Source organism: Sander lucioperca, chromosome 9 (assembly GCF_008315115.2).
Source record: "Sander lucioperca isolate FBNREF2018 chromosome 9, SLUC_FBN_1.2, whole genome shotgun sequence".
Taxonomy (NCBI): domain Eukaryota; kingdom Metazoa; phylum Chordata; class Actinopteri; order Perciformes; family Percidae; genus Sander; species Sander lucioperca.
The window spans coordinates 26,522,424-26,537,423 of NC_050181.1; the positions used below are offsets into that span (position 1 = coordinate 26,522,424).

The 15,000-nt window shown below is 41.4% G+C and overlaps 3 protein-coding genes across 3 annotated transcripts in view; 2 read left to right on the plus strand and 1 right to left on the minus strand.

The window, feature by feature from the left end:
- lrrc6 (leucine rich repeat containing 6) overlaps window positions 1–530 on the minus strand; it is a 71,130-nt gene extending 70,600 nt beyond the window's left edge. Inside the window, exon 1 of the mRNA XM_031292417.2 lies at window positions 440–530. Coding sequence (XP_031148277.1) covers window positions 440–449 — 10 coding nt within the window. The 5' untranslated portion in view covers window positions 450–530. The remainder of the gene's footprint in view (window positions 1–439) is intronic.
- Window positions 531–1,630: 1,100 nt separating this feature from the next.
- On the plus strand, window positions 1,631–9,032 carry si:dkey-7l6.3 (zinc finger and SCAN domain-containing protein 5C). The gene is made up of 4 exons (XM_031292420.2): window positions 1,631–2,158; window positions 3,042–3,154; window positions 5,814–5,937; window positions 7,959–9,032. The coding sequence occupies exons 1-4, from the start codon at window positions 1,897–1,899 to the stop codon at window positions 8,741–8,743; spliced, it is 1,284 nt and encodes a 427-aa protein (XP_031148280.1). The 5' UTR covers window positions 1,631–1,896; the 3' UTR covers window positions 8,744–9,032.
- Window positions 9,033–14,770: 5,738 nt separating this feature from the next.
- The window catches only part of LOC116045172 (zinc finger protein 316-like), a 16,347-nt gene continuing 16,117 nt past the window's right edge, over window positions 14,771–15,000 (plus strand). Inside the window, exon 1 of the mRNA XM_031292694.2 lies at window positions 14,771–15,000. This exon is cut by the window's right edge and continues 343 nt beyond it. Coding sequence (XP_031148554.2) covers window positions 14,978–15,000 — 23 coding nt within the window. The 5' untranslated portion in view covers window positions 14,771–14,977.

Here is a 15,000-nt window from a genome sequence, read left to right on the forward strand (position 1 = left end):
ATTCACAGGTATAAGCTTCCTTTTGCCGACTCTTGTAAAGTCAAAGCTGAAGTAAATGGTTAAACGATATTCACATCAGAAAGGTAAGACGTTACACTTTGGTTTTACACCATTAAATCTACAGAATAATTTATATTCGTACTTAAACGGACATTTTCATAACCATTAGCAAAAACGTGTCCGAGCATGAACACAACCGCTAACTAGCTAACGTTCTTGACCAACCGTTAACTAGCTACGTAACGTTCTTGAACAACCGTTGACGTTAACGTTAGTTCAAAAACACTAACGTCCCAAACTACACAGCTATCTCGCTAAAAACATAAATTAGAAAGGTTAATTTACAAATAACAGTAGTTCACAACCGTAGAAATGCAGAGAAATGTTCTACAGTTTTATTGAAAGTTATTTTGAGTAATTCGTGGTTTTTAAAACTTACTGTAAACCATCTTCCTCTCTGTTGTCAGGCGTTGCCGTAGAGACCGAGTCGGTGCTGCGTTCGAGTGCAATAGGAAATTACCTAAACTAGAAATATAGCTGAAAATAAATACGACGAGGGCTGCTTTTTATTTTTTTTAAAACATGAAATTCGAGATATGGAGGCTTCATTTCTTGAGGAAACCCCCAGTCTATGGGAAAACCACCACAGCTTTTCACTGTCAGGGTTTTGGGGAAAACAGCATTTAAAAGAAATTTAAAAACATTATTATTTTCTGCATTTATTTCTCGTTCACAACTCGGTCCAGTTGGTGGCGGAAATTCACATTTTAGTTGGTTTGCCAACCGCCAATAAACCATAAAGAAGAAAAGTACATTTATCTTGTGCTGTCTTCCCGTCGACCGTGCAACTGTGTGTTTTTCTGGGTCGAAATTTCAACATTTTGTTGTTATTTTTCTCCACTTTTCTCGACGTTTTTGTCGATTTTATTATTTTTGTTTTGTCACTTTCTTCCCAATTATTGTCACTTTTATGTTTTTTTTTAAAATGTTTTTAAAAAGTTTTTTGTCGCGTTTTCCGATGTTTTTTTTCCCACTTTTTTCCCCAATTTTTTTAACAAGCTTTTGTCACCTTTAGCGATGTTTTTGATGAAAAAAAAAATGCTGATTTTTTTTCCCTGCATTTTTGTAGTTTTTTCCAACATTTTGTTTTCTCACTTTTTTGGCGTTTTTTTAATTATGTTTTTGTCAGTTTAACGAGTGTTTTGTCGCTTTTTCCGATGTTTTTTCCCCACTTTTTTTGTCACTTTGTTTAAAAAGTTTTTGTCACCTTTGGGGATGTTTTTGATGTTTTTTTTGTCACTTTTTTCAGCGTTTAAAAAAATAAATAAATGTTTTGTCGATTTTTTAACAAGTTTTTTGTCGCGTTTTCCGATGTTTTTTTTTTTTTCACTTTTCCCCCCAATTTTTTAACAAGCTTTTGTCACCTGATGTTTTTGATGGAAAAATTGCGGATTTTTTTCCTGCATTTTTTTAGTTTTTTCCAACATTGGTCACTTTTTTCAACGTTCTTTTGTTGTAGTTCTGATAGAGAAAGATTTTGTAAACGGGTCAAATTTGACCCGAGGACAACAGTAGGGTTAATACATCCACTTTGAGCTTTTATTTTGAAAGTGGCATTACGGAGGTTGTTCAGCGGTACGCTGACTGAGGAGAGGAAACCGGAGAAACCCGACTAACAACAAACAATATAACAACCGCAGCATTCATCCATCCGTTTCCTGGCCAGAGCACTCACTGCTCGGTTAAAAACACGGAAGAATTAACCTCCTGGCGCTCAGCGGCCGTTGTTCTCCTCTCCCCCCCTGAGTGCGCAGAGTGTTTTTCTAATGTTAATTTAATTCACGTCTTTTGGCGGTTTGTTGTTGTCGTTTTCACTTTCACCTCCGCGTGTTCACGATGACAAGCTACACGGCGTTTCACTCCCAGCTGTCGTCCATCATGGAGGCTCTGAGCAGAGCGGCGGTGGCGGAGATCTGCGAGCTGGTGGACGACAGCTACGCCGTGTTACGGGTGGAGATAACGCGCAGCCACCGGGAGAAAGAGGCGCTGCGGAGGAAGCTGGAGCTGGTCGAGAACGTGCTCGCCCGGGGGGGACACAGAGGGGGGAACCACGCGATGCTGGAGGCAGCCGGCGAGGGGTTTGTGGATTTTACTGTCGGTGAGTTTTGGGGGGCATGGCGGGGGATGCTGTCCCGTCATTTGCATTTTATGACAATAACACCGATGATGATGGTGGCACCGGCACGATATGTAACATTAGACCTTTTCAATGGAATTCCATTGCTAGGCAACAGCCTTCCTGTCAGTTGATGTCATTCACACTGCCAACCGGAAAATCAACTTGGGCCATTTAGAATGTTTATGTTTGGCGCTACACACCAAACTCCATAGGAAAACTGTACATTTTAAAGTTTCCTTACAGATTGGCAATGGTGAGTGTGTTCCGATACGGTTTTTGTCTCAGACAGGCTATCATTTAATAATTCGGCATAGATATACAACTCAAAATAGCACTCAATGTCAACTTTCTCAGCTGTCCATCACAGTGTCTCTTTAACTACCACAGGATATACAGTCAGCAGTTAACGTTCAACAGAGTTACAGCAAGTGAGAAGAGAGGCTTAACTCAAACTTGCCATTTATTTATATAAACACCCCCCCCCCCATATATGCCGAATTGAAGACTTGACCTAGATAATTCAGAAATTCCACAGAGACACATAATTGAGAGCATGTGACAGCACAGAAAAGTAAAACAACTTAAAAATAGTTTGTATACTGAACCAAGTTCCTTGCTTTTTCCACAACCCTCTTTTTTTTTTTTTTTTTTTTAAACAAAGAAATTATACTCAAATAAGTTAACTACACATTAATTATACATAGTAAGTACGTATGTACTTACTACTTACCTGGCGTTACTGCAGTCAGCCTCCCACTGAGATCACTGAAACCCAATGAGAACCCCTGCAGAGACCCTCGGTGGTCTCCTTTAACCCATATGATGAACCGATAGTAACTTGTCCTTTTGTTTATTCACCCAGAACATGCGTTACCAGCTGCAGTGGGGGCCAAACAGCAAAAAGGAAATGTCAAAAGCAGTGGGAGGGTCCCTGCGTTGGAGGCTACGACAGAGCTGACGTCTTCAACCAACCAGGTGAGAGGACATCCAAAGGGTTTCCCCAACATTTCCTCTCCGCTTGAACACTTAGGCCTCCTGCACACTGGCTGCGTGGCGTGAGCGTGGCGTGTCAGTTGTGTGGCGGCTGCGTGGCGTTTTCTATGTCTTTACACACCAGAAACGTGTCTGATGTGGCGCTGCTGCTGCTAGCTTTGTCTGTACACATGGATGTTTCCCATTGATAAAATGAAATAATAGCATGTTCTTCAACTTTATTTTGTCAATATTTTTGTGTTTAGTACATTTGTTTGCACATATTTCAATATATATACACAATATTTTTATATTTCAATTCCCTTTCCTGAGATAATAAAGTCCATGTTATTGTTTTATCAGAATCCAATTGAAATACAATTTTAAAAAGGAGTTCTGCATTTACAATATGTTAAAACCTTGAGACTTTCAAACATCAAAATGTCATTTATTAATATGTATTTGTGTCAAAATTACATATAAACATCTTTTCGTATTCTATTTTGCCTGGAAACGCTTCCAACAGGTTGCGTGTTGCGTGAAAAATAGGCGTCGGTCCTATTTCTAGCATGCCCGCGTTTTCGGCGCGGCTCGAATTCAAATTCAAACAGCCACTGAGGCACTCAGCCCTCTGAGGTCTGAAGGCATTTTAAGATATCTTCTTGAATTCTCCTTTTAAGCCCCTGACACACCAACCCAAGGCGGACTGACTGCCTCCCCGAGTTGGTCAAAAAGTGCCTCAGAACACACTGAAGAGACGCCGACTTGAGCTACGTTCTGTGCGTGTGCGAGATACAATACGTCTCCATAACAGCAGGCGGCGCTACTCTGTATTGTCGCCCAAAAAATGAAAACCGGCAGCTGATTGTACGAACGCGCCACGTGGGTCTGGCTGCTCCTGGATTTTTAAACCGGCCATTAATGGCGAAACGTTCGGAATACGATCTCATATTTTCCTAAAATAGTTCACCGAAATGTGTTTCTGAAAACATTTTAAGAGAGAAATAGGCCGTGCAGTTGCTGAATCTGTCTTCATTTCAGATCAACAAAGGTCAGTTTAAAGGATTTTCGTCAGATTTTGAGAGGCGTGCGTCACACTCATCCCGCTTGTTATTTCCGGGTTAGCTCTCCACCAATCAGATTGGTCATTGAGTCCGACTGCCCTGTCTCTGACCCAGCAAGTCAGGTCGGCCAAAATGAAGGCCGACGGCTCCTCGGACGGACGACGGCACGGAACACACCGAACAGACTCGAGTCACCGACCTCGCCAGACTGTCCAACGGCCGATTTTCGGGTTGGTGTGTCAGAGCCGTTAAGGGTATTTGCATATAACTGATCCCTGTGTGTTTCATTCAACATGTTCAGAACAAACTCAGCTTTCTGTACAGTGACGCTCAAAATTGTTCCAGAGCAATGTATAAAGAGATAATTTGGCCCTAAATGCATCACCTCGGCTGCCTTTGTTAAAGTGTGCAGCTTTTTGGAGGCGGTTTGGTGCACAAATGTCACACTGTAAGTGACATTTTGGGTAAAAATAGTTAATTGTGCTGTGACCGTCTGGTTCGGCACATGTGTAACCATAAGTTAAAGTCTCCCAGAGTAAGTTAACCCTTGAGTTGTGTCTTCCCGTTGACTAGGGGTGCACGATTCAGAAAATGTCACGATTCGATTTTTAGGCTCAAGATTCGATTCAACATCGATTCCCAGTATGTAAATGTAGTTACTTTTCCCATGTGATTGCAGTAGACATACAATATAATAAAAATCAATACATTTTTGGAATTCTATGAATCGATTTTGAATCGGTAGAGCTTGAATCGCGATTCGAATGTGAATTAATTTTTTTTGCACAATTTTGATTTTTTTTTTTTAACCCTTTGATTTTTTTTGACCGTGCAACTTTGTGTTTTTCTGGGTCGAAATTTCAACATTTTGTTGTTCTTTTTCTACACTTTGACATTTTTGTCGATTTTATTCAAATTTTTTTGGTCACTTTTTTGCCGTTTTTTTAAATTGTGTTTTGTCGTGTTTTGTCGCTTTTTCCAATGTTTTTTCCCAATTTTTTTGTCACTTTGTTTAACAAGTTTTTGTCACCTTTGGCGATGTTTTTGATGGGTTTTTTGTCACTTTTTTCCACGTTTAAAAATAAATAAATGTTTTTTGTGATGTTTTTTTCCGATGTTTTTTTGCGATGTTTTTTGCGATGTTTTTTGTGATGTTTTTTGCGATGTTTTTTTGCAATGTTTTTTGCGATGTTTTTTGTGATGTTTTTTGCGTTGTTTTTTCCCCATTTTTTCCCAATTTTTTTGTCACTTTGTTTAACAAGTTTTTGTCACCTTTGGCGATGTTTTTGATGGGTTTTTTGTCACTTTTCTCAGCGTTTAAAAAAAAAGGTTTTTTGTCGCGTTTTCCGATGTTTTTTTTTCTCACTTTTTTCCCCCAATTTTTTTAACAAGCTTTCGTCACCTTTAGCGATGTTTTTGATGAAAAAACTGCAGATTTTTTCCCTGCATTTTTGTAGCTTTTTCCAACATTAGTCACTTTTTTCAACGTTCTTTTGTCGTAGTTCTGATAAAGAAAGATTTTGGAAACGGGTCAGGTTTGACACGAGGACAACAGGACGTTAAATGGCAGGTGTGTGTTCATCGTTTTCTACCCTCAGGATCCTTTGACGGGAGCTGCAGAGGAGCCGAATGATCCAGATGTTGTTTTGATAAAGGAAGAAACCGTAAAAGAAGAGGCGAACGCCAGCTACGCCACAGACGAGCTGCTTCTCAACCAGGACGGTAAGAGAGGAAAAACACACCGATTGTTACCATATTTATCCAGGCGCTAACACGTAATTCACTGCCATAGTCACTAGGGGTGCAAGATATATCGACTCAATATCGTTATCGCAATATATCGAAAGTGTCGCAGTAAGTATGCAATGTTTTTTTTTTTATTTTGTGGAGCGCTGCGTCCCGTTCTCTCCGTCTGTATTTATTCATGTTGGACCAGTCCAATATGACAGTTAGTTGAAATAAACCTTGTGTTGTACGTTTAAAAATATTGAAATTAATATCGATATTGCAATATTCATAATCTATCGCAATATCACATTTTGTCAATATCGTGCAACCCAAATACTCACTGTAACAAACATCAGGCTACGAAATAAAATCACAGATGATTGAAAAGATGAAAGCAGGTTTGAGGCAACTTTTACACCAACTGTGACTTTTTTTAAAGACTCCAATGCCACACGTAGTAAGTTTGGCCAAACAGGCTTTTTTTAACACCCCTGATCTGTGTATTCACATATGAGAACAGCGCTTGTCTCCCATATCACACTACTAGCTGATTGTCTTATTTTGTTTACAAGTTCCTTACTTACTGTTTACATCTTACTTTATACGCTTCAGGCTGTTGCAGCTAGCTCAGGGGACAGACTGTAGGACACTAGGTGGTACAGCCTGAGACAGCTAGCTCAGGGGACAGACTGGAGGACACTAGGTGGTACAGCCTGAGACAGCTAGCTCAGGGGACAGACTGGAGGACACTAGGTGGTACAGCCTGAGACAGCTAGCTCAGGGGACAGACTGGAGGACACTAGGTGGTACAGCCTGAGACATGCACAATAAAAAAAATTGCCTTCTGCATTCACATTCACAAATTTCAGTATGACACGTTATGCCGTAATTACATCGCCATTAGGGCTGAACGATTAATTGCATTTGCGATAATATCGCGATATGTTAAAACGCGATTTCCTAATCGCAAAGGCTGCGATTTGGTCACATGACTCGCGAGAGCAAATCAGTCTGCACTCCGCAGAGAAAGCATCAACTAGCACGCTAACGCTACGTCGTACCTTGAGCAGATTTCTGTCACTCAAACAACTCTGAGTTGTAGTTTAAAACGTTTACAGCCATTTTAATAAAATGAAGGGTTTTATTCGGGCTTGAGTCCATACATGCAGTTAATGAATACAGACACACAGAACTGAAGGCTCGGTTAGCAACGATTAGCTCTGATTAGCGGTTAGCTCCGGTTAGCCGTTCAGCCCTAATCGCCATCAACACGTTCTTCCTCTCTGCCTGTCTGTCAGCCTCATTAACGAGGCCTGTTCTGTTCTGCTGTCGTGTTTGTCTGTCCAGTCCCTCCAGAAAAACGTGATTATGCGATCGCATAATTCAATGCATAATCAGCCAAAGTCTGCATATTTATGCGGGGGCGCATTTTTTTCAAATACGCCGCACTTTCGCCGCATAAATTGCAGATTTCGCGCAAAATATGCGGGGCTTGCATGATTTCATAATCCCCGCATTTTCGCTGCTAAAAAGTCCCATATATCTTAGCAGAAAGTTGAAAAATGTTGCGTTTACTTCACACAAGAGCAGCCGTTTTCCCCTGTTGCCATGGGAACGTTATGAAGTGACGTAATTACGCGACGTGAACATCATCGAAAAGCTGCAAACCCCGCGATGAAGCCATGATGGAACCGCAGTTTTTGCAAGTTCCCGCAATTTCATCGCATAAAATTGCATAAATATCCCGCATATTCCATCGCATTTTTTAAGAAAACGTGCCGCATAATCAAGGATGTTTGCCCGCAACAATCACAAAAAAACTCCACATTTTTCTGGAAGGACTGTCTGTCTGTGGTGAAAGAAGGAGAAACCGCACATAGATTTTGGAAAGTAAAAAAATATATTGATTTTTTTTTTTTTTAAATCACATTTTGGTTCCCTCCTGGAAGTCGAGTTGTTCTGCTGCTGGTTTAAACTCTGCGTTGATCTGCGTCTGTTGATTTGTGTTTCTGAAGGAACGGAGGTGCGGCTGCCAGATCCCGACGACGGTGAAGAAGGCCCCTCTGGGACGCTGACCCCGGCCTCGGCGGCCGTCCTGAGGCTGTGGGATCAGAGCAGCGACGGGCCGGCAGAGCGCCAAGAATCCCACAGTGCACCGGGCTCTCCGGGCGCCTCGGGGCACGCCGACAGCCGCTCTCCAGACGCCGTGTTCGACTTGGTCTTGGAGTCGGACTGTGAGGCTCCGCCTGTGGCCCAGACGAGGACGCCCGCCTCCCTCGGGTCTGGAGGAAGCCTCGCCGCCCCGCTGCCTGCTGGGACGTCCGAGCTGAAGCGGGGCCCGTCTCTGATCAGCTCCCTCCGCTACAACACAGAGCCGGACCCATGCTCCTCGTGGACCAATCAGAGCCTGCCGAGCATGGCGCCCGCCCCTCACCGGACCGCGCTGCTGGACAACGTGTCAGAAATGAGCGTTTCGGGTTTCCCCTTGGCGCTCGGTCTCGGCGGATACAGGTTCTGCAGCGACCGGCGCTTTGTCTGCAGCTACTGCGGGAAGTGCTTCACCTCTTCCCGGAGCCTGGAGACGCACGTGCGCGTCCACACGGGCGAGCGGCCGTACAGCTGCGCCCAGTGCGGGAAGCGCTTCACGCAGTCAGGACATCTGAAGACGCACCAGAGCGTCCACACCGGGGAGCGGCCGTTCGCCTGCGAGCACTGCGGGAAGAGGTTCGCCGGGAAGCAGAACCTGAGGATCCATCAGCAGAAACACCACGTGGCCGAGCAGAGCGCCGTTCACGTTTAACACAAACACTGAAACACGTGCACTGATGCTACTGTACGCCAAACTGGGATCGACCACAACCTCACTACTGTTACTGGAATCATTTAATGGGTAACTTCAGTATTTTTCAACCTATGTTCCTATGTTTTTGTGTCTAAGTGACTGATGGGAACAACAATCTTTGACATTGGTCCAGTATTAAGCGAGAGCTCTGCAGTTGGGATATAGATTTGTTCAGCATCAGTCAGCGTCCACTAAAAGTTCTGTTTTTGCTGCTGACAGACTCAGATTATTATTCTAAGGGTCTGACAACATTATGAAAGGATCCCTACAGAGATAGACCTTTTTGTTAAAGAGTAAGATCCTTTTAGTTTAACATGAAACAGCCCCGAAATCACCATCACCAAACCCACCAGACTCCATGTAAATAATCAGGACTTTTAGTGTGTATAGAGCCAGCATATTTCCACCAGACTCCATGTAAATAATCACTACTTTTAGCGTGTATAGAGCCAGCATATTTCCACCAGACTCCATGTAAATAATCAGTACTTTTAGCGTGTATAGAGCCAGCATATCTCCACATGTAAATGGGTGAATTAAGAGTTTATTTCAACCAAACCAGAGTGGTGATTGTTGGAACAGTGGAAAGATGAACCAAGACGGCTTTTGGTAGTTTTATTTTGTTTCTGTCCACTTTGAATGAAGTGTGTTTTATGATGATAAAAGTCCTGATTATTTACATGGAGTCTGGTGGGTTTGGTGATGGTGATTTCGGGGCTGTTTCATGTTAAACTAAAAGGATCTTACTCTTTAACTAAAAGGTCTATCTCTGTAGGGATCCTTTCATAATGTTGTCAGACACTTAGAATAATAACCTGAGTCTGTCAGCGGCAACAACAGAACTTTTAGTGGACAGAAATTGAAGATGCTTTTCCGTGCAGCTTGTTTCGATGCAGCCGTCTTGCTCAATACTGGACCAATTTTTAAAAAATAAATGCTGTTTCAGTCAGTCACTTAGACACAAAAACAGAGAAACCGGGTTTTGTGTCGAGTTATAAAAATACCGTAGTTTAAATTTAAATTAAATTGAAGGTTGAAGATGTTTTAAAGAACGGTGCTTTTCCATTGAAAAGATGATCAAAAGATACGACTGTTTTAAGTTTATCAGGCTGTGAATATTTAAACCATCTGAACTGCCTTGGGACTACAACCTGATACATGGGACTACAACCTGATACATGGGACTACAACCTGATCCAGAACTGTGGGTTGTTTTGGGTCCACTTCACTGTACTTCTAGTCCACTGGAAACCCCTTTACAGCCCGGAGGAAAAGTTGTTTCCTGAGTGAAATATCACCCACAGCCCTGGTGGATGATATTAAGCTCGGTGGCTTAAAGTTGCATTTTGGGCAGTTTTAGTAATTAGCATAATTAGCTCATTAAGGTGACACAGCATTTCTGGGGCATCGTCATGTGGAGTAAAAGCTGTTTGACGCTTCTTGCGTTCAGCACGTGGATGGACGGTCAAACACAGGACTTTCACCCAGGAGACCGGGGATCGGGTCCCGCATGTCAAGTTTCCTAAAGTCGCTTTCTTCTTTTCCGTCCCATTCTTCCCGCGTGTCACGGAGACACCTACCAGAGTCTGGTAGGACCAGGCTAATGGACCAGAGTCTGGTAGAACCAGGCTAGTGTGGACCAGAGTCTGGTAGGACCAGGCTAGTGTGGACCAGAGTCTGGTAGGACCAGGCTAGTGTACCAGAGTCTAGTAGGACCAGGCTAGTGGACCATAGTCTGGTAGGACCAGGCTAGTGTACCAGAGTCTGGTAGGACCAAGCTAGTGGACCAGAGTCTGGTAGGACCAGGCTAGTGTACCAGAGTCTGGTAGGACCAAGCTAGTGGACCAGAGTCTGGTAGGACCAGGCTAATGGACCAGAGTCTGGTAGGACCAGGCTAATGGACCAGAGTCTGGTAGGACCAGGCTAATGGACCAGAGTCTGGTAGGACCAGGCTAGGTCACCTGCGGTGTTGACCCCTAAATGAGCTAATTAATGCTGATTATTAAAAATGGCCCAAAATGCAACTTTTAGCAACCGAGCTTCATTACATCCACTAGGCCTGTAGAGGATATTTCAGTCATGTGATTCCAACACCTGTAAGAGAAGCATGTAAATGTTGATTAGTTGGCGTGTATCTGGAATTAAAAGCGTGCAATCTCAGATGAACAATGTGCTTTGCTTAAATTATAGACGCAGAATTAGTGGACACCAAGTACAACTCTACAGACGAGAGTCTGGCTCAGCGGAAGTACATTTCCAGGTAGTCTCGCATCACCAGACTGCAACGACTCCTCGACCAATCGATCAAACTATTTTAATAATCAGTCGATCTTTAAAGTATTTTTTTCAAGAAAAAATGACAGAAAAGGCTGCTTTCAGCCACTCAAATATGGAGATAGTTGTGCTAAAGGTGAAAAATGTCCATCCCAGTTTCTCATTTTCTGACATTTTACAGACCAGAAGATTAATTGAGAAAATGATCGACAAAGTAAACTAGATTGAGAATAATCATTATTTTTTTTTTTGCCCTAAACTCAAGGAGACACAGTAAGTAGGCTATTATGTCTCTCGTTGACAGACCTTCCTCCACAGCGCTGCGGAGGAAGGTCTGGCTAGTCCACACAGCATCCTCGGTGATCGGCCCCCTAAACCAGGGATCTTCAACAGGGGGTCCGGGACCCCTAGGGGGTCCTCAGAGTCAATGCAGGGGGGCCTCCAAATTATTGTTAGTCTTAACATGAGTCCAACATGTTATTAGCAAATATAACTCCCCACTAATGATAGGCTTACTGGCCTATAGGTAAGATATTAACTAAGGCCATCCACAGATACAGTTCATAGTAAGGATTCACTGGGCCACATGTATGTTTAACATTAAAACATGATTTATAAAATCACCAGTCCTTCCAGAAAAATGTGGAGTTTTTTGTGTGTTTGTTGCGGGCAAAAATCCTTGATTATGCGTCACGTTTTCTTAAATGCGATGGAATATGCGGGATATTCATGCAATTTTATGCGATGAAATTGCGGGAACTTGCAAAAATTGCGGTTCCATCATGGCTTCATCGCGGGGTTTGCAGCTTTTCGATGATGTTCACGTCGCGTAATTACGTCACTTCATAACGTTCCCATGGCAACAGGGGAAAACGGCTGCTCTTGTGTGAAGTAAACGCAACATTTTTCAACTTTCTGCTGAGATATATGGGACTTTTTTTGCAACGAAAATGCGGGGATTATGAAATCATGCAAGCACCGCGTATTTTGCGTGGAAATCGACAATTTATATGGCGAAAGTGCGGCGTATTTGAAAAAATGCGGCCCCCCCGCATAAATATGCAGACTTTGGCTGATTATGCATTGAATTATGCGATTGCATAATCACGTTTTTCTGGAGGGACTGAATCAGGCAATTATTAGGCTTTTTTAATAGCTTAGGATTCTATGCAAAAAAAAAGTATGTATAAAGGCTTTAGGCCGCCCTACACGTTATTGTAGGCCCAGTTTAATATATTTTATACAACATGTAGTAGGGGTCCCTGATCAGTCCCTCTTTCAGTTTAGGGGTCCTTGGCTTAAAAAACGTTGAAGACCCCTGCTTTAAACAATAAAGAAAGCAAGACATCTTTTTCTTATACACAGTTGAGAACTATTCTTTCTGGAAGAATTTATCAGTATGATCAACTTCATTACTTCTTGGATTTTGTATCACTATACTCCCTAAATGTATGTACATTACACAGGAGAGGAGCACCAGAGAAGCATCTAGCGACTGACCGATGACGTGATCGTGTGTGTGCTGTGTGTCTGTGTCAGACTGTTGTCTATCCCGACACACACACACACACACACAATGTCCAACACAATAAACAACAAACGGCCGTCACACAATAGAAGCTCAGAGAAACACCGGCTGACTGGACAAATACTCACACACTGACACTGACTGAGCGAACTGGCAGCTTCATACCATAGATATACTGTATACTGTTAGTTTATACAGTATATATGGCTTCATACCATCGATATACTGTATACTGTCAGTTTATACAGTATATATGGCGTCATACCATAGATATACTGTATACTGTCAGTTTATACAGTATATATGGCTTCATACCATCGATATACTGTATACTGTCAGTTTATACAGTATATATGGCTTCATACCATCGATATACTGTATACTGTTAGTTTATACAGTATATATGGCTTCATACCATAGATATACTGTATACTGTTAGTTTATACAGTATATATGGCTTCATACAGCCTGGAGTCTGCACATTTATACTTCATTCTTCATCATGGAAACAGTACTTACCTCTCCTGTTGTCTTTGGGTCAAATTTGACCATTTTCAAAAAATGTCTATATCAGCAATTTAGGTTTCTTTCAACCAAATTGCCAAAAATTAACATGGGTGGTTCCATTTAACGCTCTTCTCAAGTAAAATGAAGGATCTATTGTCATTGAATTTTGGGTGTTTTATTCAATTGTTTTTAGCATATTTCTGCTTTTTAAACTCAAAAAGTATGTTTTAGTGTCCATGAATTGCAAGAATAAAACTGGTTGTATGAGTTGGTAGTAGTGGGGGGGAAGCATCAAACGTAAAAGTGACAAAAATGTCGAAAAAAGGGTCAAAAATTTAGAAAAAAAGCAACACAATGTCAAAAAGCAACAAAAACAACTTAAAAAAATAAATAAAAATGCGACAATAGGCAGAATAGTGCCGTAAGCCTTGAAGGAAAAATGTTGAAGAAAGGTCCAAAATGTCTTTAGCCGGGAGGACAACACAAGGGTTAATACAACAAGACCAGTGTTTTCCCCTCGCTTTGGGACAGATGTAGGCGAGGGTATTTGGCGAGGGGTTTAGGAAAGAGACAAAAAAGTTGAAAAAAAAAAACCGACAAAAAACTTGAACAAAAGAGACAAAAAATGTCATAAAAATTGTCCAAAAACATGACAAAAAACCCAACCAAAAACTCGAAAAAAGCGACAGAAAACAGAAAAAAAATTGTAGAAAAAAAAAAGACACAAAAAAAATTCAGAAAAAAAAAATTCTTCCAGAAAGGCAATGAAAAACTTCGTCAAAATTTTTTTTAAAAGCTACAAAAATATTCAAAAACAATTGTCCCAAAAAAACTAAAATATTTTAAAAATTGTCAAAAAAAAAACAACTCTGCGTCAGAAGGCTCCAAATGACAGAAAAGACGACAAAAACCTTGACTAAAAACTCTAGAAAGGCGACAAAAAACACGAAAAATTGACCAAAAAATAAATAAAAAAGCAACAAAAATGTTGAAAATTATTGTCCAAAAATAACTCCGGAACAAAGACAAAAAAAAAAAAAAATTGAAAAAAAACTCGGCGTCAAAGGCCTACAAATGGCAGAAAAAACGCCAAAAACTTTGGGAAAAAAAACCTACAGAAAGGCGACCAAAACGCCAAAAAATTGACCAAAAAAAACTTTTACTTGCCCAAAGTCAAATTTGAATGTCCCCTACACAAATAGTTTATTAGAAGTTATCAAATGATGACAAAAACTCAAGTAAATTGTTATATTTGTTATTTAATATATTTTGTATCCAACTTTTTAATTAATAGTTTCCTTTAACATATTTCATTTTTTCTATTTTTTTATGAAATTGGATTATGTCTATTTTTATCCATCTTTTGTAGGCTACCTAATTTATTTCTAACCTACCTAAACCTTCTTTTCCATTTTTCATCTACATATTATTAATAACAGGCTCTTATTTTGAAGTCAGCACTGATATTCCGGAAGTATGGAATATTTGAAGGGAACAGGGTTGAATTAGATTAGTCCGTCCTAAATTGTTTAGTTGATTTTGCTAGGTTGTTTCGGTTGTATTTATTTTTTTACATAATTATTTTTTCCTGCTAAACTCCTGTTCCGCAATTTAGTCCGGTAGATGGCGGTAATGCACCTTACACTGGTTGCCAACCGTCACAGGCTTTTATTTTGAAGTCAGCACTGATATTCCGGAAGAGCGAGTCAGAAGGAACTAGAAAGACGCATCTCTTCTTTGTGAGGAGCGACGGGCGGTTTTAACCTCCGGCCGGACTAGTCAGCGATACCGCAGCGTTATATTATTATAGCGCCAGTCGGAGCTCCGTGTTGCCCGTTAAGAGCAGTCTCAGTGTCGGGCAGGTGTCCTCTCGAGCGCCGGGGATGGCGGCTTTGGTTTTAACCAG

Bases quoted from the DNA above. Each gene is read 5' to 3' on its own strand.
- si:dkey-7l6.3 (XM_031292420.2), top strand. From the start codon at position 1,897: ATGACAAGCTACACGGCGTTTCACTCCCAGCTGTCGTCCATCATGGAG. The intron at 3,155-5,813 runs GTGAGAGGACAT...TTCTACCCTCAG, and splicing joins TGACGTCTTCAACCAACCAG to GATCCTTTGACGGGAGCTGC. The intron at 5,938-7,958 runs GTAAGAGAGGAA...GTGTTTCTGAAG, and splicing joins GCTGCTTCTCAACCAGGACG to GAACGGAGGTGCGGCTGCCA.